The sequence below is a fragment of the Anopheles merus genome, chromosome 3L (genome assembly GCF_017562075.2).
Source record: "Anopheles merus strain MAF chromosome 3L, AmerM5.1, whole genome shotgun sequence".
In the NCBI taxonomy this organism is placed as follows: Eukaryota; Metazoa; Arthropoda; class Insecta; order Diptera; family Culicidae; genus Anopheles; species Anopheles merus.
Genome location: NC_054085.1, coordinates 10,015,503 through 10,038,658, shown reverse-complemented (window position 1 = coordinate 10,038,658; position 23,156 = coordinate 10,015,503). Strand labels below are relative to the sequence as shown.

At 42.6% G+C, this 23,156-nt stretch overlaps 1 protein-coding gene across 1 annotated transcript in view; it reads left to right on the top strand.

Annotated features, from left to right (window-relative positions):
- The window catches only part of LOC121598943 (protein O-mannosyl-transferase TMTC2-like), a 127,887-nt gene extending 105,333 nt beyond the window's left edge, over nucleotides 1-22,554 (top strand). The window contains exons 5-7 of the mRNA XM_041926323.1: nucleotides 8,990-9,167; nucleotides 17,826-17,899; nucleotides 22,497-22,554. Coding sequence (XP_041782257.1) covers nucleotides 8,990-9,167; nucleotides 17,826-17,899; nucleotides 22,497-22,554 — 310 coding nt within the window. The remainder of the gene's footprint in view (nucleotides 1-8,989; nucleotides 9,168-17,825; nucleotides 17,900-22,496) is intronic.
- The last annotated feature ends 602 nt before the right edge of the window (nucleotides 22,555-23,156 follow it).

Here is a 23,156-nt window from a genome sequence, read left to right as displayed (position 1 = left end):
GGACGGGTGGACTTAATCGTAGCTTTCCAAAAATGGTGCCCAAAAACTCTACCAACCCGAGCGGCCTGTGTGACTTTTTCCCTTCCCACCAAACCAGGCGGCAAAAGTGTACCAGGGCTCGGGTCAATGCGGGAGGTGTTTAATGAAAGACCATGAGCGTATAAATCAGCAGGGTCACCATAAACGCCATAAAGCTGTCAGTGCAAGTGGCCGCATTTAGCTGGAAAAAGTTCAGCCATCCCGCCACTCGAAAGCGATGCCGAAGCAGAGTGAAGTGAATGGTGCATCCCGGGGACAAACAACGTCAACTACAGTGCCGCGTGCGTTCTTAATTTGCTCCAAAACTTGCAGCTGTGTGCGGCATTTGCGTCGATGGTGGCGCTGTTGTCACGTGTACCGTGTACCGGTGACCGAAGCTACCTACCTATCCACCCATTTTTACCACACCAAAATAGAGGGCGAGGGAAAAGTTTCGCCCAACACTTTTCGGCTCCTGTAGCGCTGTCGATGCAGTCGTGGTTTCGACTGCGGTACGGAACCCACTAGCCTAGAAGAAGCCTTACCGAATGCGTCGTTGATCGTTAATAGATTCATTAACGATAACATCATCGATTGAGCTTGGTAACCGGCACCGACATCCTTCCTCCGACGCCACAACGGTTCCGGAACACATTATGCCCCCCGCCGGAGAGATGAAAAGGGGCGAGACAGGAAACGCGCTCTGTGCGGACGAGGAAAAACAAATTCGAAGGAGATTCGGTAGCTGGGGAGGAGGGCTCAGTGTTAATTACAGCCCAAAAAGTAAAAATCATTATCATTAGCGTTAGACCCGTCGGTTGGAAAAGGAAAAAAAAGCGCAACGCTTTGGCGCAGTTTTCCACGGGCGTCCCCGGGGAAGGCAGAAAGGCACCCAGAAATGACCTTAATTATAGTAACTATTCAAATCAGCGCCAGGCAAACGGTCGTCCCACAGTGGAGGAAAGAAGGCTGTGTGTGTGTGTGTGTGTGTGTGTGTGTGTTTATCGGTGACACAGAGTGGTGTTTGTGGGAAATTAGATGCAACGAAAATGGTTGTTCCGTGTAGGTGCTTCGCAGACGAGGGCTCTTGGGTTTGCCTAATGGACGACTAGAGGCACAAAAAATATTCCTTTCCCCTACTTTCATGTAATGAGACTTGGAGCAAAAAAAACTAGAGAACTTGGGGCTTTTGTGACCATCACCCGCAAAAAAAACACGATATGGAACTACTGGCCCATGCTCTAGATAAGTGATTATTTTGGAAGAAAAGCGTCAACAGCAGGAAAACCTGCAGCAGCAAAGGTGACCCCAACGACCAAATGGCTCATTAGGATGAGTCCACCAGCGCACATCAAAGCGGAGACCGTCGCGTAAGCACAAACAACCGTATTAGCTACTGTCCGATGCTAGAGCAGTTCCGAGCGTGCGATGTACAAGTGAAAAGCATTCGTGTCGGTGATTGGATGTTGTTGTACAGGAGCATTGTGGGTGTGAATGTGTCTGTGCGAGTAGCCATTTAATTTTACACTCTATTGAGACATTTGCAATCAAAATTGGGGGATGATTACGAGTCACTCGATGCGGGAATAAGAGGGAGAGAGTGCTGAAGCTGTGTGCTTGTAAAAATGGAGTCATAATAATTGACAATCGCGCCACGGGAAGATGCCCCAAGGGTAGTTGGGGCCGCTCAGGTTGATCAGGCGCGTTGGTTGGTGTGAGCAGATTTTGTTTGGGCGTAATTTGATGATTTGATTTATAGCGCTTATTACGAGAGATCTGTTATCTGAGCGCTAATTTTGTCTTGCTTGATGCTCTGGGTGTAGTAAAGTTAGTTCAAGTTATTAAAAACAAGGATTTACATCCAGCTTTAGGCGCGTCATAATTGTAGCTCTCCTGTGTTAAAGTTAAAAAGCTTTCATTTTAAGTTTTCGTCTGAAGAACATTTACTAGCTGGGTTGATGTATTTCCGTACCTGTTTAAGATTGTATGTAAGCAATCAAGATTGTATGTAAGTAGTGTATCTAGATAATAGTCAAGCCAACCATCAAGTGTTTCAAAATCTTTTTCATTGCTGTTGTTTATTCTTTGTTTGACTGTCATTGTAATATCATTAAAACTTTATTTAACTTAATTATTAAACAACTTTCAGAATTCTGGACAAAATTAAATTTTTATTTCGATACACTATGAACAAAAAAAATAAATGAAAACAAAAATAAATAAATAAGAAATCAATACCTACAATCTGGCATGTGCAGTTTTTAAGACGAGCTTAAATGTTGTTGAGAACTTTAAACGTCTTCAAGATAGAACTGTAGAATATTGTTTGTTATAGTTGTTGAAGAGTCCTTTTGCTGCGTTGTTTAAATGTAGTATATTTGAAAACATTGATAATTTGAAACCAAAAACACTAACTTCTTCAGAAGTTGAATAGTTCTGGTTAGTCCATGAGTGCATTGAGCAAGTTAGTGACAGGGTTATTAACAATACGAATAGAAAATAACTGGTTTTTGGTCTCGAAATAGAAAAAGCTCATCATATCACTTAACACAAACAATGGCACAAACAATTAACACGAATGTTCTAAAGTGTCAAGTGAAAAGTTGTAAGAGGAATTCTAAGCTAGAGATAAATTCAGAAACAAATGTACTTGTGAGTGAGGGTTGGCCCCTTTTTCTGGCACCTTAATTTGCTTAGTGCTTAATCCCCGGGCATAAATGTACTTTTGTGTTATTGAATAAAATAAATACAGGATTTTCCAGCGGTTCTCATAGTTTTGGGACTCTGGGTTCAATTTTCAAGAAAGAGTCAATAGTTATTGAATAATTATTATCTTTAAAGTGTTTCACACCTATTAGAACTCCTGGTAGACCCTGTATGTTTTGTTAAGTTTTAGACGATATTAACCCAACTCGAAAATCAGTCAACAACTCGCTCAACATTCACACATTCGTTCATTCGTTTGAAGTGTTTGAAAGTACAAGTGTCCCACTTCAGCTAAACAGTAAAAAAATATGGAATAAACAAGATGATCTATGTTAACTTTGCTCTTACCATTCTTCACCATACTTCCAAGTGAGATCCATATAGGTAGCCCAATTGGAAATCTGCATTAGGTTTTAGAATTACGATTTAAACAACTCCTTGTTGTTTTAAAAGCAGCTACTCATAAGCATGCCTTGTTTATTTAAAATTAAAACTATCATTTACAGATCCTAAACAAACTTTTCAATTAGTATTTGATGGTTCCACTTCCGCACAATCATCACCACTTGCAATCGAACCCGGTTGCAAACCTTTCCGCTACCACTGCAATGGTTTCCCTTTGCACGCTGAGAAAACGCTTCCCTGTATGCATAATAATTAATTCATCAATTTTCAAACACTTTGCTCCGTTCGGTACAATGCAACATGGCACACTGCCCGCACTTTACAACTCCTTCGCTTGCCATCCTTCGCCGCAGCTTATCGTTACAGCACGCATAATGAAATATAATCAACCAGTAATTTAGCACAGAGCGCGTGCATAATAGTGGTTGCGGTTTTCTTCCAAACAAGCTACCACCGTCACTACTGGCCTCGGTAGCATTCACACGGGGCATTGAAATAATCCACTCTGTCGATATGGCCTGGCCAACAAGAGCATCCACGAGCATCATCGACGTAGTACAGTCAGTTGTTACTAAACTTCGGTAGCAAGCATTTCGAAAATTCGGCCCCCTTCGCTGTACTGTTCAAGAGGACGAGATCGCACACACATACACACTCGAGTGGCTCTGATTGACTTTGATTTTGGGATGGGCAGGAAAGAGGAAAGATGGTTGAGCTGGAATCGAGATGGAATTATTAAGAGCAAGTTTCCCGAGAGCGCACGAGCCAGCCCTTGTCTTTCCCTGCATGCGTACATGTAGCGTGCGTGTGTGTGTGTGTGATACAGCGTGGAATTTAATTAATATTGAAGCTTATGAGTAAGTGGCATTGCAGCCGTTGAGCCTGTGCAAAGTCAAAGTCGAAGTTGTTGGGACGAACTGCGAGAATGCATATAACGAAGAGCGCGGCTGTAAGGGAAACTTTGGCTTTGCACAACACACGAAGAGTTCTGTAGCGAGTAAGGAAAGGAAAGTTTGGTGTGTGTTTTACTCGGGCACACACACACACATACATAAGTTGTTGGTTGGTTCGAGAACGGAATCGTGTAACGTGTAATGTTTAATAACAATTTCGTGCACACATCACAAAAAGGGGAGAATGCAAAATTGAAATGGAATTTGTAGGATGGATTTTAAATGTGATTTAATGCATAATCAGTTTTGAGAATCAAACACATTTTATCATATAAATTAATAATTTAAAAAAAGGAACCAAATGGATTTACAAAATAATATATATCCAATTGTTTCTTTATTTGTTTTGGAAGATTTACATTTTTTAGGTTTTCTAATGATTTTGATTCAATGTAATACAATAGTTAAACGTGCAGTTTGAAAACAGAATTGCTATTGTTTCTAAATTATATCAAACAAAAAAAATTAAATTCTGATCGATTGAACTGTAAAAAAAATATCATGAAAAGAAAAAACCTGTCTGACAAAACTGTCCATCGCAGCAACAAACAACAAACACATTTAAAATAACATAGCAAAGCTACTGCCCATCATTAAACTTCCACTGAAGGGCGAGCTTTTGCGTGGAAGTGAAGCGCAACAATTTATGGTTCATTATTGAAATGGATTCAATCACGATGGAGCACGATGGTGATGGCAACCGCCCAGCAATTCATACATCCATCCTTACACAATCCTTCACGCGGGAAGGGTCGTATATTGCAGCAGCAAAGCCGTCGCTCGTTTCACAATTAGGACTCGGTCCGAGATGTGTCTGACAGTCTCGGGCAGGTCATTCCATGATGTTGGCGCCAATCAACACACACACACACACACACACATATCGTATCCCGGACGAATCTTGATCTACGAGACGTGCGGACTCGCCTCACAAACACACATACAAATACACACAGACCATCAATCAGCCCGGGGAAAACCGACGGTCTCGGGAATGCAGTGATTTAGATTGTCAAACCGGTCCGACCGGTCAGACGGTAACGTACCCCGAGGGTAGGGAAGAATGTCTGCTGATGGAGAGGCAGTGGGGGGAACCAGCTTCCCACAAAACCGGAAGGAAATTCATAACGTGTAAACATAAATCTAGATAGCAATTAAGTTGGCAATAAAATCAAAACGATAACGGGAAGCGGCCTCCAGCGAGCTCGCTTTCTCTGTTATACTGTGAGAGAGTGTGTGTGAGTAGAGTGTGTGTGTGTGTGTGTGTGTGTGTGTGTGTGTGTGTCAAAAACCCCGTCGAGCAATGGCCAACGGTCTGGGGGTATTGAATCGATCTGCGTGCGTACGGATGAATAAATAAAGACTTTTCATGCTTCAACGGCGTGCGCGCCCGGGCAAGGGAAGCAGGAAATAGGGAAAACAGTGTAAAGAGTAGTGTACAGAGGCAAGATGCAAAGGGGCGAGAGAAAGGAAGCTCTCAACCGGACGCACACGCTGCCGTGCTGACTGTGGCCCCGTTGCTAAATACCGCTTATGTGCAGCGAAGCACGGGTTGAAGCCGGGCAAAACGCCGGAAACCGAACCCCTTCATGTGCCATAAATTGTGTGCCCGGTTTGGTCGCACCAAGACCCACCCATCCACCCACCCGAACCCGGAATCGGTAAGCCATTTGCGGTCATGTAGACTAAATCGGTTAATGTTTCAGCTTTACGGCTGCCACGGCCAAACAATGCCACAAACTCGTACACACCGGGGTCGATACCGATCGAGGCGCATGAAGGCGGCGATAAAGGGAGAAACCATTTAGTGGCAGCACATTTCCTTCGCCAGTAACTTTTCCCACCACCCACCACGGGTGGGCGGGTGGGTATGGTGAGAACAACATCCGTTTTCCACAGTTCGATTTATATGTGTGTGTGCATGTGTGGTTTGTACCTGTCGGTATATGTGTGTTCATGCACATTTCCCAAGAACCAGAAGGTTGCAGTTTGCAATTGTTATTGTTACGCGCGACCGTCCTCACCGCGGTGGCACTCCAGGGCGTGCCGGCGAACGCTTTAACGCATTGCTCCTCATCGAAGCACCCCCCTCCATTCCATCCCCTTTATTGTTTACCCAAGGCTCTCCCAGTGCGCTGTGCTATTTGACTTGTGTCATAACTCTCGGCCAAAGCGGTCGTGGTTGTGATCGCTTGTTTGGCTTATTTATTGAACTCTAGTGCAATGTTCCGCGCAAGACGCTAGCTCGTGTGTGTTGGACGGAGCAGATTGATCGGTGCTATTGGTTTGGTGAGCGCTGGCTAGCTATTAATTACCACCGATTGATTTCCTTCGCTCGATGCGTGTTCCAGTACATTTTGTCCAGTTCGAGTGGTATCGTATTGACGCACCTGGCTAGGGTCGTATGCATAGGGACTTTGGAAGCCGATGTGCTGATGATTGATTAGATATTGTGAATTATTACAACATCTATTGTTTTCCGGTATGAAACATACAGTCTTAGCTACGTGCTTGCAGCTTTATGCTTCAAATTTCCGACATGAAGACTGCTTCCAGTAACCTGTACCGAGAAATTCAAATGCATGGTGTAAGATCATGTGTTAGCTAGAGGTATATGGTTTGTGGAAGGTATGTTCACCTGTGGAGGAGATGGTACGGTTACAATAGTTCCTTTGTCTCACTCGACGCCCTGAAGTGTATTACTGATATGTGTACATTGTGAATAAATTCCATAACTAACCCATGATAGAAAGTGTTGCATTTTACAGGAATCAATCCTTGACAAATATAATCAAATGTCCTGCTTTTTGATATCATCTCCAATTATGAAAGTTATTTACAGGAAAAGAAAGAGCTGCTTTAAAACTCCGTAGACCAAACATCAAGTTTATTTACGAGAAATCGTCATACTCCAGCAGAAGGTAGAAGCTGCTGAAATATAACGGTCGGTAACAAATGTGGCCTCAAAGTCACCCATGTTTGGTCCCCTTCACAAGATCTTGGAATAGATAATGGATAACTTAAGCGTCATACTTCAAGAACAACCTTTTTTCTCTCTTGAGACGATGAATGTTTGACAAAAACATTCGAGACATTAATTTACACATTCTGCTGAAAAATGCCGGCTGAAACAAAATTTGTCAGCGTCACGAGCTCTACTGTGATGATCAGAGGTGAGACGCAAACAGTTGGTCGACAGTACAGAAATGTCGTGACCAAGTGAGTGGCCAATAGTTGGGTGCTATGTCACCAAGATTATAATTGATCCATCAAATTATATTATTTTATTATTATTATTTATTTAATAATACGTTGGCCTCTAGGGTTTTACAAATGTGTTCTTATAATCTAGGGAAACATATGGGATAAGGAGTCACGAAAACGGGAGCGGAATTGGGAAACTGAGACGTTGAAGTCGAATAAGAGATACGAGTCGTTGAATGCAGAAAGAGCGCGCAAGAAAGGGTCATTCTGGCCATGTCGAGTTTGGTGAGAAGGAATAAGGAGTGGGGGTCGGTCACGAAGACGACATGAGGGGGCATAGATATAATGTTTAAGTCTCACCTCAGATCATCTCAGTTGTGTACGTGAGCTGATTTGAGCTTCGTTTCAGTCATGAGTGTTGGTGACTGAAACATTGACATATGGAAACACTGTTAAAAACCACAAAAATCTTGATTTTGCTTGTGCCGGCATTACGCTTAGCTTGTCAGTCAGAGTATCGCGATGGACACAAGCACTCGTATTCCGTGTTTGGCATGTCATGGCGCACTTTTATTGAGTATCAGCAATGAGCATCAAGTTATCACGGATATGTTCATTGGTTTCATTGGTGAACATCTCGCGATTCTCATGCCATTTCGCAGCACTGCGGCCTTTACAGGCTACCGAGACCTATTTAGTACCACACAGTGGGATGGTCAGACTTGGCTACTCATATAGAGGAGGCCTATATGAGGCTTGAACGCACGACGGTCATGTTGTTACATCGTGCATGCTTTCGATTGCACCACGGCCCCTGGAATGGATTCCAGACATTAAAAGCACAGCACAGCCAAAACTGGCAGCCGAGAAGCAATAATTGGGGAATATAGTCGACAGCTCATGCCTAATACGACTTTTTCACGCCTTAATAACAAATCAGGATATATTTTGACATCTTTTTGTTGAATAGGACGTTGTCAACACAATTTCCTTAAATATTCTTTCAGATCTATGAAAGATGAATAAACAGACGACAATAAAGGTCGTATTTTCTTTTAATGGAAACCTTAATCATTGCAAGATAAGGAAAGGTAAAATATCATGGCTGATAGCATTGAATCCAATCGTAGATGGTTGCTGTAGTAATGTACAGCGGGGTTGTAGTAACGGGTACATGATGTTTTTCCATCCCTAGAATTCTGAATGAGCACGTTATGTTCTCGCTATGAACGGATTCAATGATACCAGCCAATATGTTCGGAGTAAATTTCGAGACATCTAGAAGCAAAGTGAAACACAAACTTGAATGCTAAGGGGTTTCATGAATGAAAACGACTGTAAAAGACAGATAAAAATAATTTATTCACGAAGGTGACAATTACAGACAATTACAGGTTTTCTGTAACATTTGAGAGCTGCAAATTTAAAGTAATTTGGTATTTGCATAAGAAAATTCTTAGTTTTTCTTAAATAAAGTATTTTTTAGGCACATGCAAGAATAGAAGATTGTTTCATACTAATTACTAAAACTATTGATCGCAAATATAATACCTCAAAGCCAGAATGAATTCAACTCATTTAAAAATGCTATAAATCTCCCGTGTTGTCCTACATCATCATTGCTTTACGTTTCCACCGACCGCACGTGTTAATGCTGCTATATGACCTTTTTTTTCTTTCTACTTTCCCCACCACACCACTAGCCTCAACTATCTGACCTTCGGTCTGCGCTCCGTCTGGTTTCATGCGACAAACGTGGCGCTGCATGCCGCCGCCACCGTGCTGTTCACGCGCGTCTGCCTCACGATCGCGGGCCTGCGGCAAAACTTTGCCATACTGGCCGGCGTCCTCTTTGCTGTCCATCCGATCCACACCGAAGCGGTAAGTACGAAAAGCTCATCATTGGCACATGGCAAACCTTTGTTTTTCCCACTCTCTTCAATTTCTTTGCTTCCCTTCTTCTCGTTTTCGTTCGTTTGCTCTTTTGCGCTACCAGGAAAGAAAAAAAAACAACAACCGCAAAGTGTACAAGCCGACCCGGAAGTGCAAAAACGAACGAAACTTCCGGGAGCGACTGATATTCGTGCACGTTTCGTGTCGGTTTGCTCTGCAGCCAAACCGCTAACCCGATCTGTCCGGGTGCACTGGTCAAGCAGAAGGACATGTGGACGACATATCCCAAGCCTTTCGTTCTCGTTAGTTTAACCCACGACTAGCCCGGCTCGTGTCGGATGTAGTACGAATGGGATTTTGTGCGCGTCCCAAGAAGTGGGCTTGGGTGGGAGAAGAGTTCATTTTCACCAACGCACAAGACCAACTGACATGACTCTCGACCGGAGAGCGCTCGGGAAAAGCGATCCGCAATGGGAAATTGAATCAACAGAATGCGAATGCAAATTGAACCTCGCGACGAATGGAACGGACAACGGCAAAATGGCGGAAAAATGTGCCCCACCGACCGCAAGGGGGAGGAAAAAACAAGAAACAACTGAAATAACATCCCAACTGATTCATATTTGTGTGCCGCTGTGTGTGTCTGTGTTTGATCATGTGTCGTGCGACAAGAACAGACCATAAGCGTCAACGGGGTTGAAATAAGCTGCAAGAAAAATATTAAACAAAAAAAACCACTCACACCCATACACACACAACATCGGTGCAAATGGATAAAAGAACAAGAGTCCAAATCCTTCCCCACGTGGTCACTCTCCCCTCTTCCACCTCCTGCCCCACAGAGTGCGGTAAAATAAAGTTTCACCGTCTCCACCGTGGCAATCCACCGGAGAGGCGAAAATATTTTGCACCAGCGTCGCGAAAGCAAATGAAATATTTCACATCATGGTCCACCCCGGCGTGGTGCGGTGGGGACAAATCCTTTTGCACCGTGCCGGAGTGGGAATGAGAATTTGTTTTTACTGGTTTCACCCAGTCCCCCGCCGAACCATGTTTTGTTTTGTTTTGCTGGGCGAATGAAAAATTGTCGCTCGCAGCTGTCCATTGCTGTCCGAACAAGCAAGCGGTTGGGGGGTTTGTCGCTTGTTCTCAGAATGTTGATACCGCCCTTCTCGTCTTTTCCGGTTCAACTCACCAGGCAATGGTTTGACACCGTCAAACACAGACCCAGACACACAGACGAAGCGACATTTGCAAACGAACAGGTTCGATACAAGCCGTAGGTCTGTACCGGGAATTGGACACGGTCCGTTTTGTGCTGGACGGTGCTAATCAACGAAAGCGCTCCAACCGACGGTCCCACGCCCAAAGCAGGAAGGCAAGGTCGGTTTTGCTTCGTTAGCAACGTTTGCCTTGTTAGCTCGGTTCCGGTTGGGAAGAATTTTGTTTCGCAGTCGGCATTTTTGACGGTTTCGGGAAATAGTTTTCCCTGCTGTGGTTAGATGGATGTTGTAGTTCTACCGTAAGGCTTTTTTTCATTTTGAAGGTGCGACGGAACTGCGAGACGGAAAAAGAAGCGAGAAAGGTTAATTTGCAAGACTGATATGGCGAACAATATTGTCGTGCAATTATAATTTATATTTCAAAACAAACGAGAAAACGGTAGCGCTCTCAAGTGCGTTCCGGAAATTCTAGTCCGTTTTGCAAGCTTCAGCTAACTTAACAGTTGGTGTGAATTGGTCTGACTTTTTTTTTCAGACAAGATACATAACTACGCAAAAAAAACTATTTATGTGCTAGCTATCAATAGAAAGTCCACAATTTTATGTTTCTAAAATTGTGAGTTTAGTTGGAACTTTAATTAGCTTAATTTGAGATCAATCATTGCATTCCGTGTTTGTTTGTGTGGTTCCAAATATATTTGGATATCACGAGACTTTTTGATTGATTTCATTGATTGACTTCATTGATTAATTGTAATGGAATGTAATGCATTCGATCGCCTCATCTCTTTACATTTTACCAAAAAAAATCTTCAATAGACATGAACAAATAAGGAAGCCATCATTTCAAAGGTGTCCAGTTAACACAATTCTAGTAGTAAACTTAGACGTTTGGATATTTCTGTTATTCATTAAGGATAGAAAAGAAGAAAAATAAGGTAAAGAGTGTTTTTTAATAAAAAAAAAAACATTGAATTGATTTCAATTCGCAAGACCTTGAGATTAGTAGATAAGAGAGGTTGCCACATTACAGAGCTTTAAACTATCTTTGAACTTTTAAGTTTTTAAACTAGCTTCTAGGAGACAGCGCATTCACGAATTAAAATTTATCGTAAATACTAATAATTCGATAGCACATGGCCAATATAGCAGAAAAACACGAAGGAAACAACAAACGAGAACTACAAGATGACGTAATTGACAAGATTTCAGGATTAAAATGATATGCATGTGTTAAACATAATGGATCGTTAATATGATAGTCGCAATAAGTGAAAAAGTAACTTTCCATGGGCCGATTGAGTGATGTACGAATTATTGGTGTTAAAACGGGTCTTTTTGAAGATCAGCTCAATTCCGGATCATTCATAAAGGTGTTAATTGAGCGTAGTTTTTATTAATTCAATTTGATTGATGTCCAATAGGACGATACCATAATCATGATGAAACTGTTCAAAAATATATACGAAACGGTGAATAAATCGTGAAGGAGACCCAAAACATTACATGAATCACAAGTAATCATGTATCATATAATCATCATGTAATCATGTAATCATGTTAATCATGCAAAGAGATGTTAATAAAATACATGGGAGGTCGAATTCAAAGCATGAGTCTGAACCGATGCGGTGTGACCAGGCTTTCTCGTTTTGGTATAAAGAAGATATGTCTGATCTGCTATCTGAAGAGAGAAGAATGGTGATCCGAAAATGATACCCACTCCCTTGCTCATTTAGCGCATTCGACCAATCGCTTTTGCTTTTCTCAGGGAAGCGATGGGAAGCGATGGGAACGGATCTTTTAAAAACTGATGCATGTTTCATTCGCTCAATTTACTTATCCGGATCATTTGAACGATTTCTGATCTGATCCTTCACCAGCAGTACGAATCATTTTCCTAGCATCGGCAAAAAAAAGATTTACGAACCATTTCGCGTTTCAAAGGCACGATTCTATTATGAATTAGAAAATGGAAAATTTGTGAACACGCGCGCAATAATACATGTTTTAACTGTTTTGAAATCACGAAAAACACTTAGCCAAAGGTTCTCCTAGGCGTAAATATTTCAAAATTAAGCTCCAAAACCATTATGTACAGATTTCTTTATACCTCAAAAGATTATAAGTAAAAATTTGAGCCATTCAGCCTACAGTGAGTGGCAAAAATGGCAGGAAAAAGATTCGCCGAACTCCGCTCGATTTTCCGTTGCCATGATCTTCCGTGATTTTGACAGGAGTTATCAAGCAGAAATCGTTACATGGAAACGAGGCCATAGATTTCTTCATTGAAATGAAATTGATTCATCGAATCAGTTGGATGGAGCTTCTTAAATATCTTCCATGGCGTGAAGCAGTCTTTTGAGTATGTGCAGTGTTCATATTCTCGTGTCATAGTTTTGGTTGATTATACTGTAAAATTAAAAAAAATATATTTTCGATTTCGAGGTACTTATAGATAAGAACCTATACCTATGTACTTATACGTTTATAAATGTACTGCAAACATATTTAAGTGTGATTTATCCGTGACATGAATTCAGGTTCCATTATTCATCCATTTTCTATTTCTAGTTGACAAGCTGAATGTCAGCTCATCTCTGGAACAATCATCCGGGTTTGATCCGTTTCACAATCACGTTCCACCATATTAGATTTCAGCAATTTTGTAGAAACAAAAATGTATTTTAAAATCATTTTGGTTTATTTATTCCTGTTTGAAATAGTTTTTCGTACTTGAAACAATCGTTTCAAACAGTTTTTTAACCTTTCTGGACACAATATTTACGTTTCAGCTAAGAATTTTCAATCAATAATGAGCTAACTTAATCGGACCTGCCACGATTCGGCCTTTTAAACGTATTTTTAGACTGAAAATGTTAGGCATTAATTTGGCGCGATGTGCTTGCTTTCAGCTGCCAACTGTCCAACTCCATATTAAAAAGCTGATTAGTATCGTAAAACCGCCATGTCAAAAAGCTGCAATCTAGTCAAAAAAAAACTTGCACTCCAGACAAAATTGAAAAACTGATTATTTTCTAAGCTCTTGAAATTGGTGCTCTTCTAAAAACAGACAGATCATCTCACATTGCTTCCAATGGTAATCCCTCCGATCTCATTTGCATCAGCCAAACTTTCTTCGAAAGTAAAACAAAACAGCTATCAAAACATGCTAGATTTATCGGCATTCATTTCAACGGGTAAAGCCAAAAGCCCTCGGCACGATAGTTTATGCAGTATCTATCGAAAGGGAATGCATATTCTAGCAGTCTCTCGCTCTCAAATGGAAACCCTAATTGAACTTTCAACGAGACAAACTACTTTGCATATCTGCACTAAAGAGAGGGACAAACATAAAGAAAAAAAAAGAAAGAAACTAACAAGCACACTCCAATTGCCCTTGCTTGCTCGGCAGCACTTGAACCTTGCCGACACTAACCTTCACTCCATCCCCCAAAATCTCTCTCTCTCTCTCTCTCTCTCTCTCGTTCTGTCTCTATTTCCGTTCGCTCGAAAGCCAATAAATAATCGAAACTTTTTCCATCTATTTGATCCGCTTTGCTGGATTGAACGAGTCGGGCCGGACGGATCGATCCCTGGTGGGATGCTTGTCGCTTCCCAGTGGAACTCCATCGAAAGATTGGGACCAGATTTAGATCGATTTCCGTCAGGAGTAACACGCAACACGGCAGCTTGACGGGCACCGGGTGTACTCGCTCTCTTAAAACTAGCTTATCAGGCAACATCCCACGCCCCAGACCGTGTTCCTACCCCGTACCCGTTCGGAAAAGTGCACACAAGTGAACGCTGCGACACGATGCCATCCCTTTTGCCATGATGTCGAAGTAAATCAAGCGCACACTTTTCCTCACACCGACCGTCGGAGCCGGTTTTGGGAAGGTAGAAGAAAATCGATCGAGCGCCTTAAAACTATCCCAACCTATTCAGGGCTCTTTGACACTTACCACACGCTGTTAGACGTCCTTGTCCCTTTGCCGTTCGTCGTACATCAGCCGTCAAAGATGGTGTGCGATTAGCTCTGCAGCCGTCGCTCTCGATCGATCCAACTAGACAAGATACAAGAGAGTGTGTGTGTGTCTTTCTCTTTCTCCCTCTCCCTCTAGAACTTTCGTCTATCTGCCTGTCACTGGTGTACTATGGCACCGATGTCTCCAAGCCATTGGGAATTTGGCTCTGGCTCTGGTTAATAGCTGCAAACAGAGCGTGACCGACCCCGTGGAAGGGCTCTTCGGGCTGCACCACGCTCCCAAAATCGATCGAGCTTAAATTGACAAGTTAAATACCACGGCACGTTTCTTCGCCGCCCGTGGGAAGTGTTTGAAGGCAACGATATCAGGAAGGAATTTGTTTCCCTTCATGTCCCAGGGCTTTAGCCGTCCGCTGTAGCGCCGATGTCGGTGTCTTCCGGTGTCCATGTGCTCCATTCCCGGTGCAAGGGTCGTGGTGCCAACGGGTACAAAAAGTCAATGAGCAACGATTACGATGGTGTGATAATCGTTGGTCGTAGAGGGCGTCACTGTGGTAAGGAAGAAATCGAATGGTTTTTGCTCAACGCCCGCTGGAACTTATCATTCTAAGCATTTGTTGAGGACACTTTATGAAAGGTACATCTTTAAACAAACCGTTTGCAATTTAACCTCCGTACCGGGCGCTTTTTTGTTGCTTCTGCGGTCAACCACTTCCGAGACACCTGAGGCAATCGAATCAATATTTTATCAACCACCACCATTCTTTCCAATAATTCCCTGCAGAAGTGCCCGATTCAGTCCAGGCTCTATTTACAGCGTCGTTTCGTCTTTTTGTACGACCCGCGTGAATCGGCAATTAGTCAGTCAATCGTTGTCATTAGTGATAAAGCCCAACCGAGAGAGTGAGGGAGCGAGGGCCCTCCCATTGGGATGGATATCGTTTTGGATCGATTTTCTCGCGCGATTTTGCTCCTGTTGAGCCGCTCCGTTGCTGTAGGTTTAAAAATATGGTTCACGTCTGCTACCGACACGGTATAGTTTTCGGTGAACGCCGGAGTCGCCACTGATCAAAGGCGAATGTAGGCCAAACGTGGCCTGACGTCTCAAGAAACTTTTTCCCGCAGCGCAGGAGCGTGCCTATTGAAGCGTGTTCGAGGTTTGGGGCATGCAAAACAGCAAACATGGACAGCGCTGGGAATCACCCGGCGAACATCAAGGTAGCGCGAAGTTGCCTAGGCTTTTTTTTTGAATTAAAAAAAAACTGCCAATCAAACGTTATGTTTCCGATTCGATGATTGACGGCGTGATTTCGGAAGGTTGTGGAGCTTGCTGGGAATAAATTCAAGGTTTGCTGTTTCTGTGTGTGTGTGTGTTTGAGTTTTCGACGCTTTTCGCGGTAATTGAATTGAGCGTGAAGTTTTTCGTCGATCGTTTCCTTGAAATGGGACGGGGAGCCTTTTGATTGATAACTTGCGTTAATGGGAATTTGCGTGAGGCACAGGTATAAATTATTTTAATTGCTTGATACACTTTTGGCTTGCCGCATTTTATAAGAATTTTCGTGGAACGAATCTCTTTTCGAGCAAATAATGAGTGTGACAGAATTGGAATCATCGCTGTTTCAGTGCTGGTTTATTGAAAGGCATTTATCCGTTCCATTTATTTATAATTCGGAACAGGGTTAAGCTGGGGAAAGATAGCAGCAATTTTGTTCATAATTATGAAATGTTCCTTGATTTCTGTTTGATATTCTTTTATGTAGTTCCCTATCTTCGGATGTTACGTTCATATCACATTACATTGCTACGAATTTTATGTGCACATATTGATTGCACTCGCTTCACATTTTAAACGCTGTGATTGATCAATCAGTAATTAACCCATCACATGCTTGTCCAAACTTGATAATAGTGGCAACATGATCCCGCCTTTTGAAATATCTGTTTATTTAAGAGCAAAGGTTTACTCTTGTATTTTTTCATATTCCACTAATAAGTTTAAATAAATTTTTAATTTTGTAACAATAATTTATTTAACCAGTTTAAAAAAAAATAAAAAAAATAAAAAAATATTTAAATCGAGCATCCAACTAAGTTTTGAAAGAATTGGAATAACTATACTATTCACTGCTTCATTTGAAATATTTGAAGCCCCAAATCATCCATTTTGCTGCAGTGTAACAAAGCAGAAGCTGTTGAACAAGATAGCTTTATAAGAGCGGTCGGCAAACTTTTCAGGTGATCGGATAAATATTTATTTATTTATTTATTTATTTATTTATTTATTTACCATTGTGTTTTGTTCATTCGTCAAGCTACCAGAAAGCCTGTTTAAGAAACAGTTTTCTCTCGTCTCGTCAAATAGTGACGTTCAAATTTGGTTATAACAATAGAACATGTGACCATCTGGTCTACAAACACTTTGATTCAAAATTCCACTACCTTTTCTCTTTAATGTCCCTTGAGATAAAAACACCACCTTGACTAATTTTCGAGCAGTTACTCGATTCTAATAAAAGCTTCGAAACTGAAATAATTTTGTCTGAAAATCACAGGCAAGTTTTGTGTGTGGTTTTGGATCGAGTATCGACATAATTTCTGTAAAAATCCATTCAAAAAAGCTGGCTGGTATCGTGAAAGGGTCCTGTATACGATTATATAAAACCATTTTAAAAACGAAATGATACGTTAATGATATTAAGGCTTTCGATAGATGATATTGTTAAGAAGAAATTTGTGTAAATTTTCACTCATTTAATAAAAAGCTTTGCTATCTCTAACTAGTACAGCAGTTGAAGTTTCTGACAGAAAAACAAATTAAATTATACATTTCAGTATTTAACTGGGATTACAATACATCGAACTAAAAACTTTGAACACAATTCAACTTCTATTGCTTCCATCACCATCGACCTATCAAAAGGTTACAGCGCACAGCATTCAATAGTGTTTTTGAGGGATGTTTTTTTGTTTCTGTTGCTCATACTCTTCTTTTCTGCAATTAAATTCTTCGCTTTCTTTCTCTTTCTATTAAAATCAACTTCCCCATTGACCGTTCCAACCTAAACGGCGCCGGTACGTTAGCCATTTTGGCTTCATGACGCAATCATGGCGGTATTTTTAACATCGCCGGCTCACTTTTGCTAGCTTCCTTAGCATTCGCTCTTTATGTTGTTGTTATTTTTTTAACTTCCCCACTGGCTTCTAAAATTCCTTGCGCCGCCTTTGGCATGCTGAAACCAATTCCATTTTATGACCAGTGCCAGTACCGCCAGTTGTCCAACGCGCCGAAAAGACACCCGGGTGCTCAGCTTCGCACCAGGCTCGGGGCAAATCTCAAATTTTATGTCTTAACATTTTCAGCCCTCCCACAGCCATAGCTTCCTAACTAACTTGAACTTCTTCTTTTTCTTTTGCACGCATTTTTTTCTGCAGGTGACGGGCATCGTGGGACGTGCCGATGTGTTGGCGTGTATATTCTTCCTAATTTCGCTGCTAGTCTACCACGGGTAAGTATGGCGCTTCCAGTTATGGTGCCCCGGTTCCCCAACGCTTAGCTTCCCGACATTATGCAGTGTGCGTACGGCGGGCTTTAACTACAAAAACAAGAGATGGAAAAAAGCACAAATCCACTCATGAAAAGCCGCTCGCCAGCAAGCGCTTACGATTTACGCCCTAGCACATCCGCACCACCGCTCAGCAGGAACGGCAAATCATAAACGTTCAATTTACGAAACGATTCTCGAAGGATAGTTCCCTCATCTTGAGTGAAAGTTTGGTTGTTGTCTTGCTCTTGTGCTAGCCGCTGCCCGGGAAAACTAATCCCGAACCAACCGGCCCCCTTGGGAAAGTACAGGCATGAATCCCACACGTCAAAAAGAGGTCAAGCATGCATCTGTATTCTAGCCGAGCAGCGGCGGCTGTCCGTGATCTCTCCCCGGACGGTCGTCATGGCAAAAAGTTGCTCCATTCCGGCGCACATGGTCCGACGGTACGGAGCTTCCTCAATGCCTGGATGGATTAACAACACAACACATCCAGCGTGTCAGTTTGGCAAAAGTGATAGAGCGATCGTTGGCAAGAAACGGGCTTGTACGTACGCACACGATGAAGAGATAAAGATGTGTTATTTGACCACCGGCGAGGAACTCCTTTTTTTTGGCAAGGGGCATAAAAGGTGTTAAAAGTTTGGCTCGGTGCGTTTTCACTAGCTCGCTTATTCTCATTTCTTGTTGGAGTAAGTTTTTCGCCCATACTGCCTGGACAGGATTAACAAAGCAATGTGAAGGCAAAAGAGTTGATGGAGGTACTGGTGGGACAAAAATGGCACAGAAGAATCTACGCACACCAGTGCACAAGGCATTAGCAGCAAATCCGTTTTCTCGCTTCGTGTTGGGGTGATGATTGTAAGAGCATTTCTGTTCCTTAGCTTCTGAAAATGCATAACAGATATTGCTTTCGTTTAGTTTCCAGCACTCTTATTTCCCCACAGCTCAGACAACAGCTCATCAATGATCAAGCTTTGCAGCATTCGAATGAATATTTAAATACGTTTATTATGTACGCCACCAGCACAACAGCCAAATCCTTTCGGCACCTTTTAAAAGGCTTGCTCTTTTTTTGCTCCTTTACCCCACCTTTCCAAGAACGATTAGCATTAGTGGATAAAGTTCTGTTGCGCATTTCGGAAAGAAAAAAAACCCACACCTTGTGGTACAGTTGGCGGACGGGGTTTGGCGAGCGGCTGCCGAATTTTAATGCGCCTCGCCCCTGTTTTTGTTCTCCCGAAAGCACCACCCTTTTCAAACACTTTCCAGCCGAGATGTTAGACTTTGAGCAGAAAGAGTGATAGAGAGAGAGAGAGAGAGATAGAGAGAGAGACAGCCCAGCAAACGAGAGACCTTTCTGTAGTCGAATGGAACTTAAATTCATACGCATTTAGCATAATTGCTCAATTGGCAGCAGTTTGTAGAAGCAAGAAGAAAAAGCCCTAAGAGGCAAAACGTTTTCTCCTACGCCACACAAGGTGCGGAGTGTTGGTTGGTAAATAATAAAAAAGGGAAATTAGAAAAAAAAAAATGTTGGAGGGAGAGCTCGTAAAAGCACGCGAGGCATGGGCTGTGCTTTGATCTGAACGAAGGAACAGAGGGTCCACACGTCCGAACGATTTTAGTGCCTTTTGAGGAATGTTTCCATCAACTTTAATTGCGAGTGACGTGTGCTCCGTGGTGCTGGGGAGGAGGGAGAACAGACTAGGCAATGGAAAGGTTGCATCAATCTGTGTCCTTCTATTACTCTCTCTCTCTCTCTCTCTCTCTCTCTCTCTCTCTCTCTCTCTCTCTCTCTCTCTCACTTCCCGGCAGGGAGGAAGAGAAAGCGGGAGAAAAGTTTTAGTGATAGGTCATCATAATTCAAGCAATTAGTGTGTTTGACCGTACCAATTGCTCACTAAAAACTCGCCAGCTCCCTACTCACGTTGCGCTAACCCTTTCTCGACTTCCTTGGAATGGAAAAACGATCCCTAGACGGGTGCCGTCGCTACCCTTCCTGGAATGAATTATTCACGAAGGGTAAAGCAGATCGACGTTTTAATTTCCTTCTGCCGGCGCCTGTGCGCTGGGCGGTAGGCGAAGCGAATGTCGGATTTCATGCTTGCATACTGTTAGGCGCACTGGCACAATTTTGGCAGGTGTTGACCTTTTTGAAGCGTTTTTGGTCGCTGTGTGTGTGTATGCTGTTGGTCCTTTCATGCGAATTTTGTTAAAAGACTCGGCTAGGGCAAATGAGCAACAGTTTCTCTGCCTATTCATGTCAGTGTGTGTGTGTGTGTGTGGGACTGTTTTTCTAATTAAAATGAACAACGATGACTTTGCGGCCTGGGCAGCTGCTGACAGGAGCGTAAATAGACAGAACAAACGGACAAACAATAGTAAAAACAAAAACGAAACTCAAAACAACAGCTGCCAATGGGCGGTGAACCGGGCGCTGACCAAAGGAAAACAATTGTAAAAATACCAGCTGCTGCCCGAAGAAGCGTAGTGTCGTAAGCACTTCTTTAATGTTTAAACACACGGTGCACCCGTCGCGGCCTCTTCCCTCGCGCCGCATCGTTGCCATCTTGCTGGGACTGTTTTCTTTACTTTTTTTATTTTTCAGTCCACTCCTCGTTCGCTTGTTCTCTTTCCTGTGCCCCGCTGCATCTACTTTAGAAGTTGAATGCTGTTACAGCATGACAGTGTTTTCTGTTTGTGCATTGTTTAAGGATGTAGCTCTTGTAGCGTAGTTAGCCGTAGCAGACGAAAGAGAAAGAAAACACCTCTCAATGAAGAGCGCAATAAGCAACAACGCGCGCATACACATACACACACAGGCACAAGTAAAAGAACTTTAAAAAGAAAACTTGACTGGTGAACCAGTATGGTTAGTGTTTTAAGAAAATGAGACAACACCCGACAGGAAACTTACGAACCATGACCGAGGGTTGGGAAATGACGAAGAGTGAACTTTTCCCTTCGCACCCCGTTAGCCACCGCAACGCCGAAAGACCGCCTAGAGCGGCACTGTCAATGCAATACGGCAGACGAAGCCTTCGAACAAGACAACGATGCAAGCCAAAACCCGGATGAGTGCTACTTACGAAAGAAAATGACAATGCACCATCAGCTTCTTTTGCTTCTGCTTGCTGGTGTAGATGATGGAGCAAAGACACAGATGCGCTACTACGCGTAGAGGGCGGGTGAAAACTCATCTCAAATGGGACAAAGACAAAACCTCAATCGGATCGGACCGCAACGTTGCGAACGGCGTGGAAAGCGTGGTTTCCGTCTTTTTCATGGATTACAAGTTCCCTTTACCGTATTCCATTTGCTTGGCATTTGCGGATGGTTTGCTTGCTGGTTGAGCTCGTTAGTTTAATTTTAGTTGCAGCTTACAGGGCGTTCTTTCATTATTTAACATTTTCCCGGCATGGCTTATGTGCCAGTTTTTTAAGCGAGGTTTAAATTTTCGCAATTGAATCAGGCATGATCGTAACAAAATGGAAACAAAATAGTCAACTTCACAATTAAAGTGTAATTTGCTGCGGGATATGACAAAAAGGTGTGCTGGAAATAAAGTATGAACAGGCTAACACAATACATGGAAAGTCGAACTTGCTGGCATTGATCCTGCTGGGTTATCTGTCAGTTACAACTTGTTGTTTTCTTTTTTTTCATCAAACATTTAAAACGACGTTAAAGCAAAAGAGTAATTTTATTTCGATTAGGTTTTTGTTCTCTTGTGTTGACTGGAAGCGTTGTGTCACTTACAACTCATATTATTTTTTTTGACTTACTCATACTTAAATAATTCATAGCATACTCTGTCATGTAAGATGTTCATAATGGAAAGAAAAAAAGACCTTAAATGTGACATGGGGCAGACTGCCCAACAAAACTATAAAAAAACGGAAATTTGCAGCTATATTGCATACATTTAGGCAATGAAGTAGTTATCTTTAATTGTCCATGAAATATTTGGGTCATAAAATAATTAGGGTCTATGTCGTCATCGGGCTCTGGTTTATATGCAATACAAAAAACATTCAAAATAACATTTTGTAAATATGCATACCTTTAGGCGTTTCATGTCTATTTGATAGTATTTCTGAACTTTACTTTTATTTGAACCGCATTGCTTCTGCTTCGCATGCTTACTTTGTCTTACGTTCACGTACATTATCATCGCTATCGGTCTGACGCTTACACCTGTCCTATCGATCTCGCTGTCGCAGCATCCAGCGAGGATGATCGATCTGCGTCTATATCAATCGGTGCACTGCTCACCGATTACATCTAGCATTGTTCTTTTAGCTTATCCTAACTCAGCCATTAAAATAATAGTTTAAGATCTAGTGTTGCCCTTCGTATTATTTTAATAAAATAGGCTGCTGAGGCATTAAGTTTGACTAGCTACTGGCATATTTCCATTAAATTGTATTATTTTACATACAAGAGACCAACAAACCCCGACTTTCAACCCTTTTTTATATCAGGGACATTTTTTAGGAATTGGTGTAACGTTTCATTTCTCAAGCGCTTTTTTTATTCCATTTCTTTTCCTTTCCAGTCGTTCTCATCATGCAGACATGAACTCGATCTGGCTCAGCATCGTACTCGGGGGCTGAGCATGCTGGCGAAAGAGACGGGCATCACCGTGTTTCTCCTAAACGTTGCGTACGACACCTATCGCAACTGGCCCGCCCTGAAGCGCACCGTACAGGATATGCGCTGGAGCGAGGAGACGCATCAGTTTGGCCGCCGGGTGTCCGGGTACTGCTCTCAATGGGCGTCCTGCTAGCGGTCCGGTTGGCCCTGTTGCAGGGTTCGCTGCCGCGCTTCTCGCAGCAGGACAATCCGACCGCCTTCCATCCGAATCTTTACGTGCGGTAGGACCAATCCCATCGTTTGATTAATACGCAGAAATACATTTTATTCTAATCGAATGCTTTTTGTTTTATCCTCCTAGCCTGCTAACGTTCTGCTATCTGGCTGCCTTCAACTGGTGGCTCCTGCTGTGCCCCTCCACGCTCAGTCACGACTGGCAGATGGGCTCGATCCCGCTCGTTACCACGCTCAGCGATCCGCGCAATTTGATCACGTTTATTGCGTTCGGTGCAGCGCTCCTGTTCGTATGTCGTGGTCTGATGGATTGTGAGGTAATTAAAACATATCGATTATTTATTGTTTCCATTCCCACTCCCTAACGAAAGCGTCAGATAGACAGTTT